This window comes from Pieris napi, chromosome 9 (genome assembly GCF_905475465.1).
Source record: "Pieris napi chromosome 9, ilPieNapi1.2, whole genome shotgun sequence".
In the NCBI taxonomy this organism is placed as follows: Eukaryota; Metazoa; Arthropoda; class Insecta; order Lepidoptera; family Pieridae; genus Pieris; species Pieris napi.
In genome coordinates, this window is record NC_062242.1 from 11403372 (window position 1) to 11421039 (window position 17668).

At 34.2% G+C, this 17668-nt stretch overlaps 1 protein-coding gene across 5 annotated transcripts; it reads left to right on the forward strand.

The window, feature by feature from the left end:
• The first annotated feature begins 284 nt into the window (after window positions 1-284).
• On the forward strand, window positions 285-17504 carry LOC125052213. 5 transcript variants are annotated; one of them, XM_047652892.1, is made up of 19 exons: window positions 285-484; window positions 554-763; window positions 942-1082; window positions 1385-1501; window positions 2122-2235; window positions 3869-3961; window positions 4423-5023; window positions 5642-5711; window positions 6206-6278; window positions 7747-9157; window positions 9352-9414; window positions 9491-9517; window positions 12512-12583; window positions 13119-13202; window positions 14135-14259; window positions 14718-14810; window positions 14955-15014; window positions 15731-15896; window positions 16623-17504. In XM_047652892.1, the coding sequence occupies exons 1-19, from the start codon at window positions 452-454 to the stop codon at window positions 17417-17419; spliced, it is 4350 nt and encodes a 1449-aa protein (XP_047508848.1). In that variant the 5' UTR covers window positions 285-451; the 3' UTR covers window positions 17420-17504. The 5 variants fall into 5 exon arrangements, with proteins under 5 accessions (XP_047508848.1, XP_047508849.1, XP_047508847.1 ...); XM_047652893.1 differs by lacking the exon at window positions 9491-9517; XM_047652891.1 differs by lacking the exons at window positions 12512-12583; window positions 13119-13202; window positions 14135-14259; ... (2 more) ...; window positions 15731-15896; window positions 16623-17504 and adding exons at window positions 9592-11055; window positions 11105-11162.
• Window positions 17505-17668: the final 164 nt, after the last annotated feature.

A 17668-nucleotide genomic window follows, 5' to 3' on the forward strand; every position in this document is an offset into this window, starting at 1 on the left:
ATAGGTTACTGGTTAGCATAGGTGCCTTTTCTTAGCTCTGTCATAGCGTCGCTTATTGTATCCCGTCTCACGCCTTTTGGGACTAGCCTACCGAAATATCTACTAATATCTAGTATTGTTTTATGTTTACACGAACCATCAATTTCACACAAATTTAGTTTTCGACTTTCACATTACGACTTATACATTAAGGCGACATTCAATCTACGTTAAGACTTAAGGCGTTTTGTCTCATAAATTCTTTAAAATAAATCAATATCTGTGACTACTCTACTGAGTACTGACTAATGACTATGAGCATTGAGCATTTCAATTCTGTGTTAAAATTTTCGGATTTAATGAAAATATATTATACTTTTTATTAGAGAAATATATGTATAGATTTTTAAGAATATCTTTGTATAAGATGTTAATTGTATTTGCGCTTTGAAAAAATATTAGTGTAGTCAAGATGATGATAACAATTCATGGTTTACCATCAAACGTAAGTTCGAAGTTATTTAATTTTGTGTCACAATTATTTCTTAATTGGCACAATATTCTTTCTTTGCAGGTGAAATATCATGATCTTAAAGCAGTAATTAAGCAAGAATGCAATGTCACGGACTTCATTTTGGATAATCTTCTACCTGAAGGAAATGGTTTGAAGAAAGTTCGCATGGGCTTAGCAAATGATAGTGAAGGAAACCATTTAATAAAGATTTTGAATGGTTACAATTTCTCAGGGTATATTCTGCAAGTCACCGCTGTCGGTAAACCTGCGGTAAGTTGTCTTTACCTTTTACGTAAAAGTATGTATTATTATCCCATTATTTTAAACTTATAACCTCTTAATCTCCTATTATTACTCAATATGCTTTTATTCACCATTTAAATCAACGCCACGTCTAAATTAAATAAACCATATATGTTTAGTTACCAAGATATTGTGTCATTATTAGAGCTTTCAAAGCGAGCAGCAAAATGCATTCCCTGACTACTCAAGAGTGGATCCCTGGAACAACCAAGCGCAGTGGGGTAGTGCTCAGCAACAACAGCAGAATCAACATAATTACCAGCAAATTAATAGCTACACTCCTTCGGTATAATAGTTATTTTAATATGATCTATTTAAATAAATTTTCTTTACACTCAGAAAGTTTATTATAATTATTGTAATTTTTGAAAAATACATTTATTGCATGTTTTTTCGTAATATTTTGAAGAATTAAAAAATAATTGCTTATATTATTATTTCAGTAGTTTTCTTGTTATCTTCTTATCTTAATGTTATGAAAATTATGAAGCTATATACTAGTTGTATAGTTTCAAAGTAGAATTTAGAATTCGTAATAAAACATATTAAATTGTAAAGAATGAATTCAATAATGTTTGTTTCTTCTAGAATGTCATTAATCAACCCCCGAGGGCCCAATACGATCAAAGAACATCAATCCTTGATAGAATTGGTCCACCTTCTCAAGGTTTTCCAGTTACTTCAAAAACTTCTCCACACACAGTGGTAAGTAGTTTATATTAAAAAAAACATGTAACAATAATTATTGTTTGGCCAGGAATCAAATCAAACATCTTCATATACAACTAAGCTATCGCTACCAATTCATTTTCGCTTATTTTAAAAGATTGTACTTGTTCAGTAGATGCCCTTTGACCAGAAAATGGCGTCAAATGTAAATATTGCTCATCGTATAATCTGTGTATATGTCATAGCCAACTAGCTTAATCTACCTAGCCTTTTTACTTAACAGCGCTATTTAACTAGCGGCCTGAAAGATATTCAGCCAGTTGATCAAAGAGCTAGGCAAAATGACTTGGATCGATGATGTTTCATTACTTGCACATATATATATATTCTATAATCACTCTATCGTACGAATGGTCTAAGCATTAGCCAGCCAGTTTATTAATAATTCAGGGCGCTAGTTGAATGGAGCTGTTAATTGAATGGTTGATTAAGCTAGTTGGCTGCGACATGCGACACTACAAACAATTTATTTTGGACCCTAGTATTTGCCCGCGTGACTAAAGACAAGTTGATTTTAATGATTCTCGTCATGTGTGTGCGCCCAAGACAAGAAGAGATAAAGATATTTATGTTAAGGTTTTAATATTTACTTTCAGTCACAAGACTCAAGTCAACCCTCTCGGGGTTTCCTTAGGAGTGTAGAATTAATTGATACCTCACATAGTGTACCACAGAGACAAGATAACTTTGTTGGAACTCACAACAGGCCTGTAAGTATTTATTTGTTCAACCCACACAATATCTCAGAATCTTAGGTCTCCACAGGATAAGACGTTCAAAAATTCATTCAAAACGCCCCTTGAAGCAGTGATGTTATTACTACTAAAGAAAGTCCCCCATAAGATCAACTTCAAATACCCCCAAATATTGATTAAAAATACATGAAGTAGTTAAATATACTATATATGTACTAGCTGGTGCCCGCGACTTCGTCTGCGCAGGATTCAAATAATATTTGTCCAAATGATATAGCGTGAAAGCCATTTTATCTACTTTAAATATCAGAAGCGTTAATAGTATCTATTTTCATTTAGCAATATTGAAGGTATAATAAAACACAATAATAACTAAGACAGAAAAGGAATTGTTATACGATTAAAATTTCTTCTGTCTAGCTTTGAAAGCTGCTGAGTATCAGCAATAACTACATCGAAATTTATATTTTGTATTGCCTTGTGTTCGATGCCTTGGTATATACCAAGATTGTTAAGCCGCGATTGGGCAAATAGTTTTTTATTAATTTTAATTTAATGAAACTCCTCTCACATGAAGCTATGGACACGCAAACCGACATGAAAAATTTCAGTGCAATCATAAGGTTTGGAAGAGATTCTAAAATCCTATTCTACATTAAACTTTAAAAAATCAAGAGAATATTATATATCACTATAGCAATAACAATAATACACGTTTAACAATTCATGTCAACCAAACACAACACGCTTCACGAAACAAAACACAACGTCAAAGATTATGGGACGGGGAATCCCCACGACAGCGTCAAGCTCTTTTGCGGGAATCCCCTAAGACTAAATAGAGCTGAGCTGGAGTGGAGGAATCCCTGAAAAAGAAATTTTTATGCTAGCGATTTTTTTTTCTTTGTAGATTGTTCTTAAAGTTGAGAGACCGGGTGGGTGTCACCCGAAAAAAGGTGACACCCGGTGCACAACCCGCCCCCCCTTTTTATACGTTACTGTCCATATTATTGTAAGGTTTCATTAAAATTAAACTTAAAAACAGTTAAAACTGCTTGAGATTGCTTGGCCGATATTCGAAGGTCCCAGCTCGTTCGAGGAATTAAATCGTAGAACTAAGTACGAGAGATATTAGAACTGTTTTATACGCCGAAGCAGTTCGTGATTCTACATTATTGTAAAATATATGTTTATTTACACGTCGTTTATAATATTTTATTAATTTATTTGTAACTATATCCTTATTGCTAATTTAACAAAATAAATTGCTCTTAGTTGCCAACAGTTATCATGTATAAATGCTTTTTAATTAACAAATGAAAATATAGAATAGCGAATGTCAAGGGAGCGAGCATTTTTATTCTTTATATTACGTTATAGGGAAGGAAGAATTAATGTATGGGTATTGGGTTTAACCAAATAAATTTAACTCATTATTACGTTATAGAAAGTGTTTCGTTATAACTAATGATGGTATAAAGAGTACACTGTAATAAAATGTAGACGAAATATTAATTAATTGTCAAAGTAATTGAGATGTTCAGTTGTTTCTATCTTTTCATATTCATTATGTGGTGATGCTAATTCTAATACGGGGTGTAGCGCCCCTTTTAGTATTTTAAATAGTGCTTTTTATTAATTTTTGCAGGCCACAATAAACAAAGATAACTTTCGTGGTAGACAATACAATTCTCCACCTGAACAAAATCTGGAACATTACCAGCAATCGTGGGGTCAACAGGTAGGGGCTTCAAATTAAATATAACTAGCTGGTACCCGCGACTTCGTCTGCGTAGGATTAAAATATTTCTCCAAATTATGTAGCGTCAAAGACATATTTTATCTACTTTAAATACCAGAAGTAATAAAAGTATCTATTTTCATTTAGTAATCAATTTATTACTACCAAATGTGCTTTGAAATAAATTATCAATTTTTATTGTAGTTATGGATCACTATTTTGGCTATAACGGCTTACACATAAGACATAGATATATATATGCTGTGGCGGGTCTTTTGTAGGACTATTTAAGATAAACATTTCCATACAAACATCCATCCATACTTACACACTTTCGCGCTTATAATATTAGTAGGATATAATATAATAATATCTAAAACCTAATGTCTTTCTTACAGATTTGATAAATTGTATGTTTATCGTATTAAGTGACTGAATTATGTGTAAATAAAAAAATTTTGGTTCCCAAACAGGATGTATTACCCAAAAATCCGAGGACCGCTTACGATACTCCTTCACAAGACAAACGGGCACCTATGAAAGATGCCATAAAGGATATGTCTTTCAAAGAAAAGCACCAATTCCAAGGAAGAGCACTGGACATTTCGTCACAGGAACGCGTAGATTCCTCTAGAAGGAACATTCCTTCGTCTGACATACACCTGTCTCACCCGAGACGCTTTTCACCACCCGCAAGACGCGTATCACCAGCCGAAAGACGCGTATCACCAATTGCGAGACGCACGTCCCCTCAACGCTCGGGAAGGCCCAGTTCTCCCTCGTACAGACCCGTTATACCCGACTCGCAGTACAGAGCGTTTCAAGAGTCGCAATCCTACAGAGCCGCTTCGCCCTCAAACCGGCAAACACAATCTGGTAGACGCTCGTCTCCCGGAAGGCGGATGTCACCAGCCGATCAGCGAATTTCGCCTTTTAGTAGATCAATGCCTATGCAAGGAAGACAAGTTTCACCCTCGCGGAGGAGAATATCGCCGGGAAGAAAGATGTCACCAACGGGGAGAGGACGGGCAAGACATTCACCGATGCGAAAGGAGGCAATGGGTATGAGTTATTATATATTTATTAAACAACGATCAGTGGTACAATCATTTGTCAATATAATGCGTAAGTAGGTGATCAGCCACCTTTGCTTGACACACGCCGTCTACTTTTTGGGTCTAAGACAAGCCGGTTTTCTCACGATGTCTCTTCCTTTACCATTCGAGCGAATTTTAAATGCGTACATAGACAGTCCATTGGTGCATAGCCGGGGATCGAACTGCACTGCATCGCTATTATAAAGAATTTGTATTTTTGTTTGCTTCTAACGAATATACTAAAATATATATCCATAAATGCTAATTGTTTTCGGTAATTTTGTTTTATATTTAGTTTTGCACTTTGCACTTTAACTTTAGTATTTTTTATATAATTCAACAAAGTGTCAATAAATATATTTCCGTGGCCATAGGTCAGAATATGATAAATGCAATCTCATTACGTTACACTACAAGCAATTAAATTATTGAGAAATCTTGAAGGCACTATTAAAATATGAAACACTCGATATATGAATGTACTTATCATTGTCTGATCTATGTCCACAGATTTATTTCCATAACACTTAATGTATTTTAAAAACTGTACGAAGCAGGTTGTATGATTAGTATAAACTTTCAGATGAAAGAAACATTTCGGGGAGACGCGAAGATATGAGACGTACGTCACCAAAAAGACCCGGACAAGAAAGGTAGGTAAAATTGAATTGAAAAAATGAGATCTTTATTAATAATAAATTGTATCAATATTTTTATACTATTTTAACTACATTTTGGCTCTTTGACATTGTATTTCTTCTGAAAACAGTTCACGAGTGTTTAAGTATAATTTAGTCTCCTTGCCGCATTAAAAGTACAAAATAAATTCAATGAATTTTGTAATTTGTTTAATTGAACAGGGGGAATTCACCTGATGTTAAGTGATGTCCATGGACACTCTCATTGCCAGAGGGCTCGCAAGTGCGTTGCCGGTTTTAAGAATTCGTACGCTCTTTTCATGTAGGACCCTAAGTAGAGTTGGTTAGGAAACACTTCAGTGGGTAGCTGGTTCCACATAGTGGTATACGCGGCAGAAATTGCTGCGCGTATTTATAGAAAACGTATAGATTCTAACTGAAACATAGAACCAGGACTTACTGTTAGTTAAAGATGCGTTTTTGTTTTTTATAATATTATTTTTGTTTAGGTACTCGCCTTCGAGAAATTTCGTTGATACAAGACTTGCAAAACAAGTTAGGCCCGCGTATGACTCCGCTTTGGTAAGTCGTTTCAACCCGTTTGGGTATAGAGCATTTGCGTGTATCTATAATTTTTCTGTCTTGGACTTACCATTTTTGTTCAGCCGGATAATAATCCCAGAACCCGCCTCTTGCTAGCGAGATGGTAGACATTTTTAATTTAGTTTATATAATATTCAGTTTTATTTTAATTTAGTTAACTTATATTTTTTGAGACGAAAGCGAATTTAAACTAATAAAACTGCTGGTCTAGATATAATAGCTATCACTTGTAACATCTATAAACAAAAGGAAGACAATAGAGATAATTATAAAAATGAAATGTGTCAAATATTATTCGTTTGTCAAAGATTTAATAATATAGAGCAGAACCTGGCGATGAATGAATTATTAAGAAAAAGAAGAGCTCAATTAGTAAATGGACAGCGAAACAAAACAAAAGAACTCAACAAATGCTATGATGGCAATAAAATTGAAGACTTCGGAATGTTAGAGCAGATTACTTTTTAATATGTATTCATTACGAGTTCAGCGTACAGAGCATTACATTATATTGCTTGAACATCGTATTCAAAATACACAGAACGAATTAGACAATGGTGCTGTTTATTAAGTAATACAATAATAAATGTTGCAGTTACAAGTTACCGGACATCTTTTATTGATGACGTAGTCTTGCTATTTAGCGAATTTTGTAAACGTTTTTGACATTCATAAGCAATAAGCATGCCCTAAGACGCATCTAAACTGAATAAACGTATTTTGATTGATTTGATTGATATTATTGAGCTGAAACAAGAGGATGATTGGCAATTTCTTTGAAATTCAACAAGAGTCTTATTTCAAAGCCAAAAAGTATTGTGAAATTCAAATGTCCAATTTTCTATGAAGATACTATCAAATGAACGTCATACCAGTAGCAAATTATAAATTGTTCCATGAATATAAATCATTGTATTTATTATAACGGTCATATTATAATGAGGATTGATTGACCTGGAAATAATTGGTAATGATGTGTCATTACTATACTGTATTTGAAGACCACGATAGAAAGATTTCGTATAGATGTCTATAACGATCTTGAACACGTAAGAGGTAAAAAGGACAAAAACATCATTCTCAGGTCATATATATCTGATGATGATATGATATACATCTGATCTAATTTCTGATGAAATAAGATATTAATCTGCCTACAGAAACTTTTTAGCGAAAAATTATAAATTATGACGATGAATACACAAAATACAGATCAAGTCAATTATTTAAAATAATTTGAATTCATCTAAGTAGTTAGTACAGATATTAAGAGCTCTGAAATTATAATTGAAGTGAATTAAAGAGGAAAAATTGATAAGTACATATCTTTTGGTTGAGCTTATTTCTTGTTTTATGAATCGTTATATTTTAAAACCTATGTTTTAAAATGATTTTACTTGTTTTTTTAGTAATATTGTCTTTTTGCAAAATGACCTTCAATTTACAGGATTCCAAACAAGCCACGTACTCTGGTGGTTTTCGTCAAAATGAAAATGTACGTTACACGACTAAAGGCCGAGAAGAAAGAGCAGACCCTTGGTCAAACAGAGTCGGTGAACATAACAAAAGTCATCCTGAGGATAGAAGAGATATGGGAAGAATGGCGAAATTTGAGCATCCAAGATCAATCGAACATTCTAGAGTGATGGAAGATGAGGTGAAACGGTCTTCTTCTAGAAACCGTGAATCAAGATCTCCTCGACGCGATCGTTCTCCAATTCGTGATCGCTTCAAGAGGCATTCGCCATCACCGAGGTCTCCAAGACGATCTTGGGCGCTAGAAAAGAGACGGAGCCCCGAAGATGCTGTAGTACCGCCTCCACCGATTTGGCCAGGTCAAGATCACAACGCTATAAAAGATATTCGCGAGAAAAGAAAACCCTATCCTACTCAGGCACAGGCTAGTCGTGGTCCAACTTGGGATATGAACAAATACGAACCAACTATTGATGAACGCAGGGAAATCCGTACAACCGCTGATGATAGAAGAGTTTTTGCGTCGATACAAGTGCGTAAGGATTTAGAAAAATGGAAGCCAATTGGAAATGACAGTCCGAAACTGAGTCCACCTCGTTATAAACCAGAAGAAAATGAGAGGGCTTTGCGTAAAAGGGACATTGAAATCCGCCATCAAGATCACCGAATGCAAGACAATGAACGAAAGATACGACCAGAAAGAAAAGAGTTTGAAGAGCCTCGACGTGACGATGAAAGACACTATAAGACGGCCTTTACTGATGCATCGGAGTTATCAAAAATTAAAGAAGAATTAACACGCCGCATCGAAAAAAAGTCGGAGATACTAAAGAAACAAGAGGAACTGCAAAAGGAAATTGAAGATGTTTACAAACGCGCTGCAGACTTTACCAAGAAAGCTGAGTACAGAAAGGGTGATCGAAGACACGATGACTATAATGAACAGCGTAAACGCGATGACCTCGACCCCAAAGAATTTGACCTTCCCACCTTAACACGCTTGAAAGAAGAACGTCGGGAGAGATATTATGAGCGGGAGGACATGCGGCCAGAGAGCAGAGATAAAATATCAAGACATGAGGATTCTAGAGCAGATGATGGCAGTGAAAAGAGAAATAAAGCTTGCGAAGCCATTACAGATAAAATATTAGAAAAATTTGGCGGTATGCTTCCCAAAGATATTTTATTGCGCGTACAGAAAGAAATGAAACTAGCTGTTAGAAAAATTTTAAACAGAATGTTTGGCGATGAAGATGTTTCTTTCATAGAAATGATAATTAAGTTTAACTCTAAACACTCAACAAAAGATGAAGAAGATATATACGATAGAGTCTTGTCAAGTTTTCCGTATCAGTTCAAGAATATAAAACGACCAGCAAAAGGTAAGCTTTGCATTGAGATTGTATATAATTTAAAATTAACAAAGTGATAGTATAATTTTAAATAAACATGAGATTACTAATAAAATAATTAAAAATAATAGTTATGCAGTACTTTTTATAGTAATACAAATATTTTAATACATAAATATTTTTGCTAATTATGTAAAATCTTATTGATCGTTGTCTATTTACAGATGAACCTTCTGAAATCGCAGCAAAAATACCAAAAACGTCTCCGATTTCTAATGTAGAGAAAGGTAACAATTACTTTTATAACTATATATAACGCATTCGAAATCTCCATCTAACAAACATTCTAACATTAATTTCCAGATGTTGAAGCTACTCCGAGTTATCAAAGTAAGTATCTGGTCTACGCATACTTTTCTTCAATAATATCCGGATTCTTAACATCAAAGTGTCTTTTTTCACAGCTCCAAATTGGCCTTACAGCTACGGAACTCAACAAGTAGGCCAAATACCAACAGCTGCCTTTATGGCCCCTCAATACATGTTTCCCTATCCAACATTCTTCCCAGGTTATACCGATGTGCCCCAAAGTGTTAAAATGGAAATTAAGACAGAGAGCGAAGGATATGCGTTATTTTTGTGTAAAGATGATTTCCAACCAATTAACGGTTATGAAGCGGATCTTTTAAAAAATTACATTATCAATGAAATTAGTCAGGTATCACAAAACGGCCAGGGGTGGTCGCCTGACTGTACATTGAAAGGGTTGCAGAGTCCTTTTCGGTATGAAGTTCGTACCCGCGATACTGCATCCAGGGATTGGCTCTTAGGCGTAGACTTTAGTAAATTGACGGGCTTTAAGGTTCTCGTTTACACTAAGGAAGAATTGTGGTATGAGCGTGCTGCTATTTGGCTGCCGGGTAATTCGAGATGTCGTATAGAGCCGCTGGAAAAGCTTAAACTGCAGAACAAGGGTCTCAAAAGCATAAATATAGGTACGTGGAAGGTTGTGAAGAAGGTAGTCACTGCGAGAGGTACTCGGATCTACGTCGACATGCCCCCGTCCTCCGCACGGGCTTTGGAGAATCACAAGATGATGCTGAGCTATGAGCTACAAAAAGTGAGCGTCTTTCTCAAAGCCGTTGCTGTAGACAAGGATGCTTTCGACGCAGGGTTAAAAGAAAATTCTTTTAACTCTGATGCTATCCCGCAAAGTCCAATGCCATCTCTTCCCAATAACCCAAATGCAGTCCAATTCTGCGAGACAGGAGATAAGCCAGTGTCTCTTGCAATTGCTCGCAAAATAAAAGACTCAATTGTATACCATCTCTTCAAATATCTCCAAGGCGGCGGATCCAGTCGAACAGATTTCGTCAAGTACGGGTTAACCGTCGCCGGTTATTTTGGAGTCATACCTGAAAATGATGAGTCTAAACGATGGCTCACTACCTTTGAATTTCGCCATATCAATAATCAACCCATAATCGTGGTCGGTGCTAACGATTATCGGTCTCGTTTTATTAAAATGTTTATTTTAATACCTGGAGAACAGTTGTGCAATTCAGCTTTAGTGTTAGAAAGGCTACGAGTCAGCAATCAGGGTGTGAAAGGTATTAATTTCAATAAATGGCAATACCGGAAGATGGAATTTCATAAGGTTCCCCGTCAGTCGACTTATGAGTTTGACATGGATATAGACTCTATTGAAAGGATAGCTCATCTGAAATTCCAGCTGGATTATGTTGTTAATGGGGATGAAAAGGTTGTTACTGTCAAGTCTCAGTATCCAGTATTTAAGTTGAGGGAAATGATCCAGAAATACAAGGATGAGAATATTGATAAGTATGACGTAGCTAACATGGAATTGGCTTCGGGTTCGGAATCGGAGAATGATGAAGTTGTGTGCTTAGGCTAAAATTATGTTATTACAATTTATGTTGTAATTATGTTATGTGTATGTATGTTATTACATTATTTCCTTTATGTTAACGTTGTGTTGTGTAGAAGCGAATAATACAAACATTTGTAGAGGTAACTGATGGTTTTATTCAAGTATAACTTTAATTAGTACGAGTGTTGAACTTTACAAATATATTTTGCGATATGGACATCAATGAAGATCTTTTACAAGTCTACCCGATCGGAAGAACACCTTATTAGATGATAAAAGGTATCATACCTTTCCAAGTTTTTTTTCTCATAGAAGGTAACCTATTATATCAACTTCAAGTCGGTCTGCTAGTCTTTGATCTTGGTTCTTCATTCGAGCTCAAAAGTAAGTATGTATATTCTTTGCATTCGTTTATGAATACAAAAAAGTTCAATGACTTGCTTAGTACGTTTCAGGATTTCCACGATGTATGCTGGGCGTTGTGTGGTTGATTGACTTGGGAAAGGCAGAACTAGAATGACTATAGATGAAGATATAACCTAGTTAAGAAGACACCAACTCTTACAAGTAAGATTTATTATATTATAAGTACATGAATATATAACTTGCAGGGGCCAACCAGACATATTAACAAAGTTGCTAACAATTATTGACTGTCTATGAAGTTTTCAGTAAATGCAGTGTATTTTCAGGAGATTTTTCATTGAAATAGAAAAAAAAAAAATCCACAAACCAGACTTGTTTTTAAAGCTATATAGATGGAGGTTCATACGAACGAGATCATGTGAGACCGTAAGAGACTTGAAAAGACTAGACAACTTGTATGTCGGGATTGTTGAAATTTATTTTAGATTTTGTTACAAATATACTATCTATTTCGTTGTTAGCTGATGGTAGATCCTTGTGGGCATTGGAGGTCGTAGGAGCATCGCAGGAGTACGAGGACTGGTGTTTCAATGTTTGTGAATCATGACGTTTCTTCTCTTATCGTTTAGTGGGAATAGCGGGAATTGTGATGTAGGAATGTTACGTGAAACATTTTTAAATGTTAGGGAGAATCAGAGGAAGATAAGTTTATCGTTGAATCAGGTAACGTAATATTTGCAACTTGTTTGTAAAACGCATTAATCACAATGAATGTGAAATGAGGCAGTCACCGCAAACTTCTGTGTCTATTCGCCTCATTTAATGAAAGTGGCATAGTTCTGAAAAAGATTGTGTATTTTTCCTTAATTGAACTATAGTATTTGTGCTATAATTTGATAAAATTAAATTGGTATCCTGTACTTTGTCTTAGAATTTGAATTGTTAAGAGCGTTGAAAGGATCAGCTGAAATTATCTCTTTCCCAAGCAGAAACTGTGTGTGTTGACTTGTATTGAAATGTGGATAATTTTCGAGTGTTTCGATTGGAGGTGAAAAGCAAATAAATAATTGTTTATGGATTATTTAAGTATTGTTAATCACTAACAACAATGTTTGACTTTGTTTCAGAACCCATATTTAGACGTAAAGAACCTCTGCCACAAAGAAACGTTACTTCTAAGAAGCTGGTGAAAAGAACAGGTAAAATTTGTCCATTATAAGATAAAAAAATTACCCACGTAACTGAAAAATAATATATTATTAGTTAGCACAAAAGATTAGAACGTGTAGGTACTTTAGACTTTTAAAATCTACTGAGGTTAGGTTAGTAACAAGTCCGTTCCGCACGAAGTCTCGAAATAAAAGTGAGTCAACGCCGGTGTTGCCACGCTTTATATAGGTTTCTGCTACAAGATGGCGTTAGTCCGCTAACAATATCTATTTAAGTACGCAATTATTTACCGACCTAGTATTGTTCCAAGGCTGTTTTATTGAATTTAATTAGAATATTTATGACTAGTCCCAATAGTAAGATTATTGAAATGAACCTCGATTTAAGATTGCATTTTAATATTACTTAAATGTCTGACAAGATTTTAAATCCATTGCAGATTATTTATTAGTGACTGTACAAATTGTAATTTTTATTTCGTTTTAATATAGCTACTGTCAATTTCTTACTACTCAAAATATGTTTGACCGCGATTTTGTGAATAAATTTTTAATAACTGTATAGATACGAAGATTCAGAGCGTTGAAAAACGAAAAGTTATTGAGAAGAAAGCAACGGTAGAGGAGGAAGACGACGAAAATGAAACAGGTTGGTGCCATAACTTTAACAATCGAAGCGACTGTTCTGTTGAGGAGCTACTCCTCAATGAGATATATTTTTGTTTATATATTGATATATGTTGGTTTATATGTTGTTATGGTATATGTTGGTTTATATGTATGTTGATATATTGATATATGAGATATATTTATGTCATTATAGTGGAATTCTTCGGAGATAATTACCAGGTCATATCTTACTATAGCGAGATAAGACTTCCCAAGAGCTGCTTATATATACATATATATACAGTGTAATCTCCATGTAAACTCCTTCAATTTAACGATGAATTACCTACGTCGAAATAGTTGGCTTTGGTTGGTTAAGCTTATCTTCCATACAATGATACACTCTATGTAGCATTACACCTACTCTCAATAACGACAACAATTGAGTAAAACAGTACTTTTTAATTTGCTAAAATTAGTAAAAACTGCGCAGCTGCGTACGTTCTTTTGTCGCTTTATTATCCTAGCCCGCAATGAACTCGACTGTCGGCATCATACATACGTACTTTCTAAGAAATACGTATTTTGTTTACAAATAATTGGGATTGCTTTAACGTGCAGACTGTTGTTGACCATGACTAATAAGTAGGAGTCATGGATCATCTATACGATTTTCTTCTCTCCATTTAACGACAACTCTCTAAAACGCATCAAAATGCAGTCCCTTCAGTGTCGGTATATAGAGTTTACACTTTTATTTGTAGACTTATCGATGTAGGTATTATTGTGTAGTTCTATCGTATTAGTAGTAACTGTTCTGATATAAAAATTAAGTGGCAATAAATTAAAAACAAAATTTGGATGGTTGACATGAGTAACTTACAGGAACTTTGATTTCTTCAAATTGATTTATGGATGTAAAGATTTTTCGAGGTATAGACGAACGCGTTGCAATTTTATTCCTGTTCACAGCTAAGATAGAGAGTCAAGAGGAGATAGAAGCGATGTTCCCAACACAAGCTGTCCAAGGTACGAAGGAATTGGACCAGCTCACGTCTAAGCTGTTGGAGTATGAGCTCCGACATATCATGATCAAGGTATGTTTTCACATCAATTTAGAATCAATACTTTATACCTCGGACATTCAATTATAATAAAGTTTTATTATTATTATTGTTTTTTTGGGATGAGAGGAAGAGCAGTGTTGTGTGCTACTCTCATTCCTGAGGTCGTAGGTTCGAGCCCCGGCTGTGCAACATCATTTACTTGCCTATTAGATTGATAAATGATGCCCAGGCTTTAAAAAGGGTTCCACTGATTTTTTTTTTAATGCCACGGGTTTTTTAATATCGAAGAAATAAATTTATTATTTGTATTAATTTTCGACACTTTTAATGACAATTAAATTCCTAACATATCTTCCATTTCGTTCGTTCGTTCGTTATTCGTAGTTCGTATAAATATGAACAAGACTTAAAAATTAGTTTGCCAAAGAAGTTTCACTTCTGACATGTGTACTTTGTACGCACGCACTTTTTATTTTTCTTTTGTACAGGTATGGCAAGTGTTTCCCGATGATCCCGTTACGGATGATGTTAAGTTTGTCACAGAAAAGTTCAGAAATGAAGCCGGCGATGACCTGAGGAACGTAAGTATTCGTGTTTGAAATTCTTATGCAGAGTAAAAATAATTCGTACCGTTTTCTCTTTCGAAACTAGTAATATGTGAAATGGATGTGTTGTAGATTCTAACCTTATGATTAATCTTTTTTATGTGTGTACTTCTCTTCTAGGTGATCGGGCTTAACGTCACAAAGAGACTGCTAAATGTTCACAACAAACTGATTGTCAAGGTAAGGATATATTTTAATGTGATCTATGATAAATTTAAATAATTTTAAATCAAATTATGTTGTAATGTATGGTCATATCATCACAAATTGTTTAGCTAAAACATTGTGTTACAAATACTGTTAAAAAATTACCAAGTTTTAAAGGGACAACACATTCTAGCCCTCCACAAATATCCCTTAAAAACGATTATTTCATAGGATCTTGTATCACCGTTTCATTTTATTTATTAGAAAAAATTCCTGTAATAGAAAAGTTACAACATAAACTTGCAATATTATATAAGAACGGACAGTAGAATGTTAACATAAATAAATAATATTATAGTACTTGGGCGATTACATAAGACGACAAAATACTTATAATTATATTGGATAGGGTTAGTTTCAGCTATATATTCTATATTCGTAGATTTAAATACATTTATATACACGTAACAAATCACATAAGACGTAGTAACCAATAATAATAGTACTGAAGTATTTACTAATCAATTCGACTTAGGGTCCTTCAAGAAAAGAGCGTACCAACGTACTTGCCAGCCTTCTGGCAGTGGACACTCACACTCTCACTCACACATGAGCCGCGGTATCACTTAACATCAGGAAAGCCTCCTGCCCCGCCTTCTATTACATTTAAAAAAAAAAGGGACTATTTTTGCAACTTCTTTATTCTGCACTAGTCCTAGTTCTAGAAGGTAATGGTACCTTCATTACAGGTGCGTTTTTCGTGTCGTCCGGAGAAGGAGAACCTTCTTGCCTTTCTCAAAAAGTATAGAGTGACGGGATTCAAACGCATCAAATCAGCCACCAATACATTTGCGGCCCAACTGAAGAATATTGATGACTTTGACAAAATATGCTCCACCAAGGAGATTAGATGTGGTAAGATATTTTGGTACTGATTTAGATTTTTACTAGTAACCTTTTTGTGAAAGCAATCCAATCAAGCCGGATTTAAGTATGCATAAATAGCTGTAAGGAAACCTAATACATATTTACAAAATTAAAGGGATCATGCTGCAAAGCCGCAGTCAATGGCTAGTATAAAATATATACAGTCAGACACACGGAATCTTATAAAATAATAAAAAGCATTAAAATCACTGAGGAAGTGCTGTTTTTATATTTATAATGAATTAATTATGTTAAAAGTAGTAATCAATTATTTTTAAAAATCTGTTTAATTACACTGTTATATCTAAAGTACTTGGTAATCGCTTTCAGACATATTAGATTTCCCCTTAGGAAGATTATTAGCGCTTTTACAAATTCATTTTATTTTTTTGAAGATGTTTGACATTTTCCACCTTACTAAACAAGGATGTGAGGAAATATTTTAAAAGCTGGAATTTGTCTTTGACTTTATTTAGTAGTAGTAACAATTTAGTTTTTTTTAAAATATCAGTTGTTGTTTGTTTATTTGCAGTTTTCTTTTATTTATCTATTAATGTACTTATATTTTCTCTTTCATGTATTTTGTTTATCAAATCTGTTTTGGCTTTGTATATTGTCTAAGTGTTTTCTTATATTATATGGATATGTTTAGCTGTAAGATTACTTATAAATAAATGAATAAAACGCATTATCTTTAACATTGGTTAATTTCAGGGAAGTCAAAAATTACAATCACTCCGTGCTACAACTTCATGAAGCGGCCACCTCATCTTAAAACTAAATTTGTCGACGACACTGATGACGAAAAGGCCGAAGAATCTCATGAAATACAACAAAAGCCAATGGAAGCTCCTGAAATTAAACTAAAGATGGAAGTAAAAAAAGCGCCAGAAGAAAAAATAAATATAGAAAACACACCTTTACAACACAAAGAAATTAAAGGTCAAAGTGTACACAAATTGGAAACAATGAAAAAATCTTCGAATGAAAATACTGTTATTGACAGCACTAGTACTAAAACGGATTTCAATACTAAACCTTCTACAAATACACCTACAGCCGTAGAGAGTGTTCCTAAAAGTGCAGAAAAAGTTGTAGCCAGTGGTACTAAAGTCACCAAACCTACTGCCACTAAAAATAATACTGCATTCAAAAAACCAGTTCCAAGGGATGAAATGCGTTTGGTTTCTGAAAAACAAAATATTGAATCTGTAAAAAAATTACATCCAAAAACCGCAGAAAATGTTAGTAAATCAATACAAAAAAGCCCTAAAGTTACCAAGATAGAGTCCAAGGAAACTGTCAAAAAGATTGTAGGAGCTAAATCTCGGCCAAAGATTGTATGTCCAGTTAAAAAAACTAATTTTAAATCTCCGGTTGCAATGCAAAAAATAAACAAGAACGATATTATTAATAAGTACAACGATTATGATGAAATGAATGACGAAGATATAGTAGCTTTGCTGGCGGATTCCGTCGTCCTAGATGAATATGCCTCGGATGATGAGTAATTATTAAGACTAATTTTAAGAATTGGTAATTAAATTAAAATGTTGATGTGAATTGTGTATTTATCAATACAAATAATCTCTACGCTGCGTGTTTGTTATTACAACTACCCCCATATTTAATGAGTACATCATAAAGAGGAAATATAATAAGGGGTTTTCAGATATGATAAATTATTAAAAAATCTACATGCAAACTAAATTATGGAATAGTCTTTATCATAAAATTATTCATCATTTTCAAGCAATCTT

Coding starts and splice junctions, on each gene's coding strand:
- LOC125052213 (XM_047652890.1), top strand. CDS start 452: ATGATGATAACAATTCATGGTTTACCATCAAAC. Junction 1,083..1,384: donor TTAATAGCTACACTCCTTCG/GTATAATAGTTA, acceptor TGTTTCTTCTAG/AATGTCATTAATCAACCCCC. Junction 9,415..9,490: donor GATTTCTAATGTAGAGAAAG/GTAACAATTACT, acceptor ATTAATTTCCAG/ATGTTGAAGCTACTCCGAGT.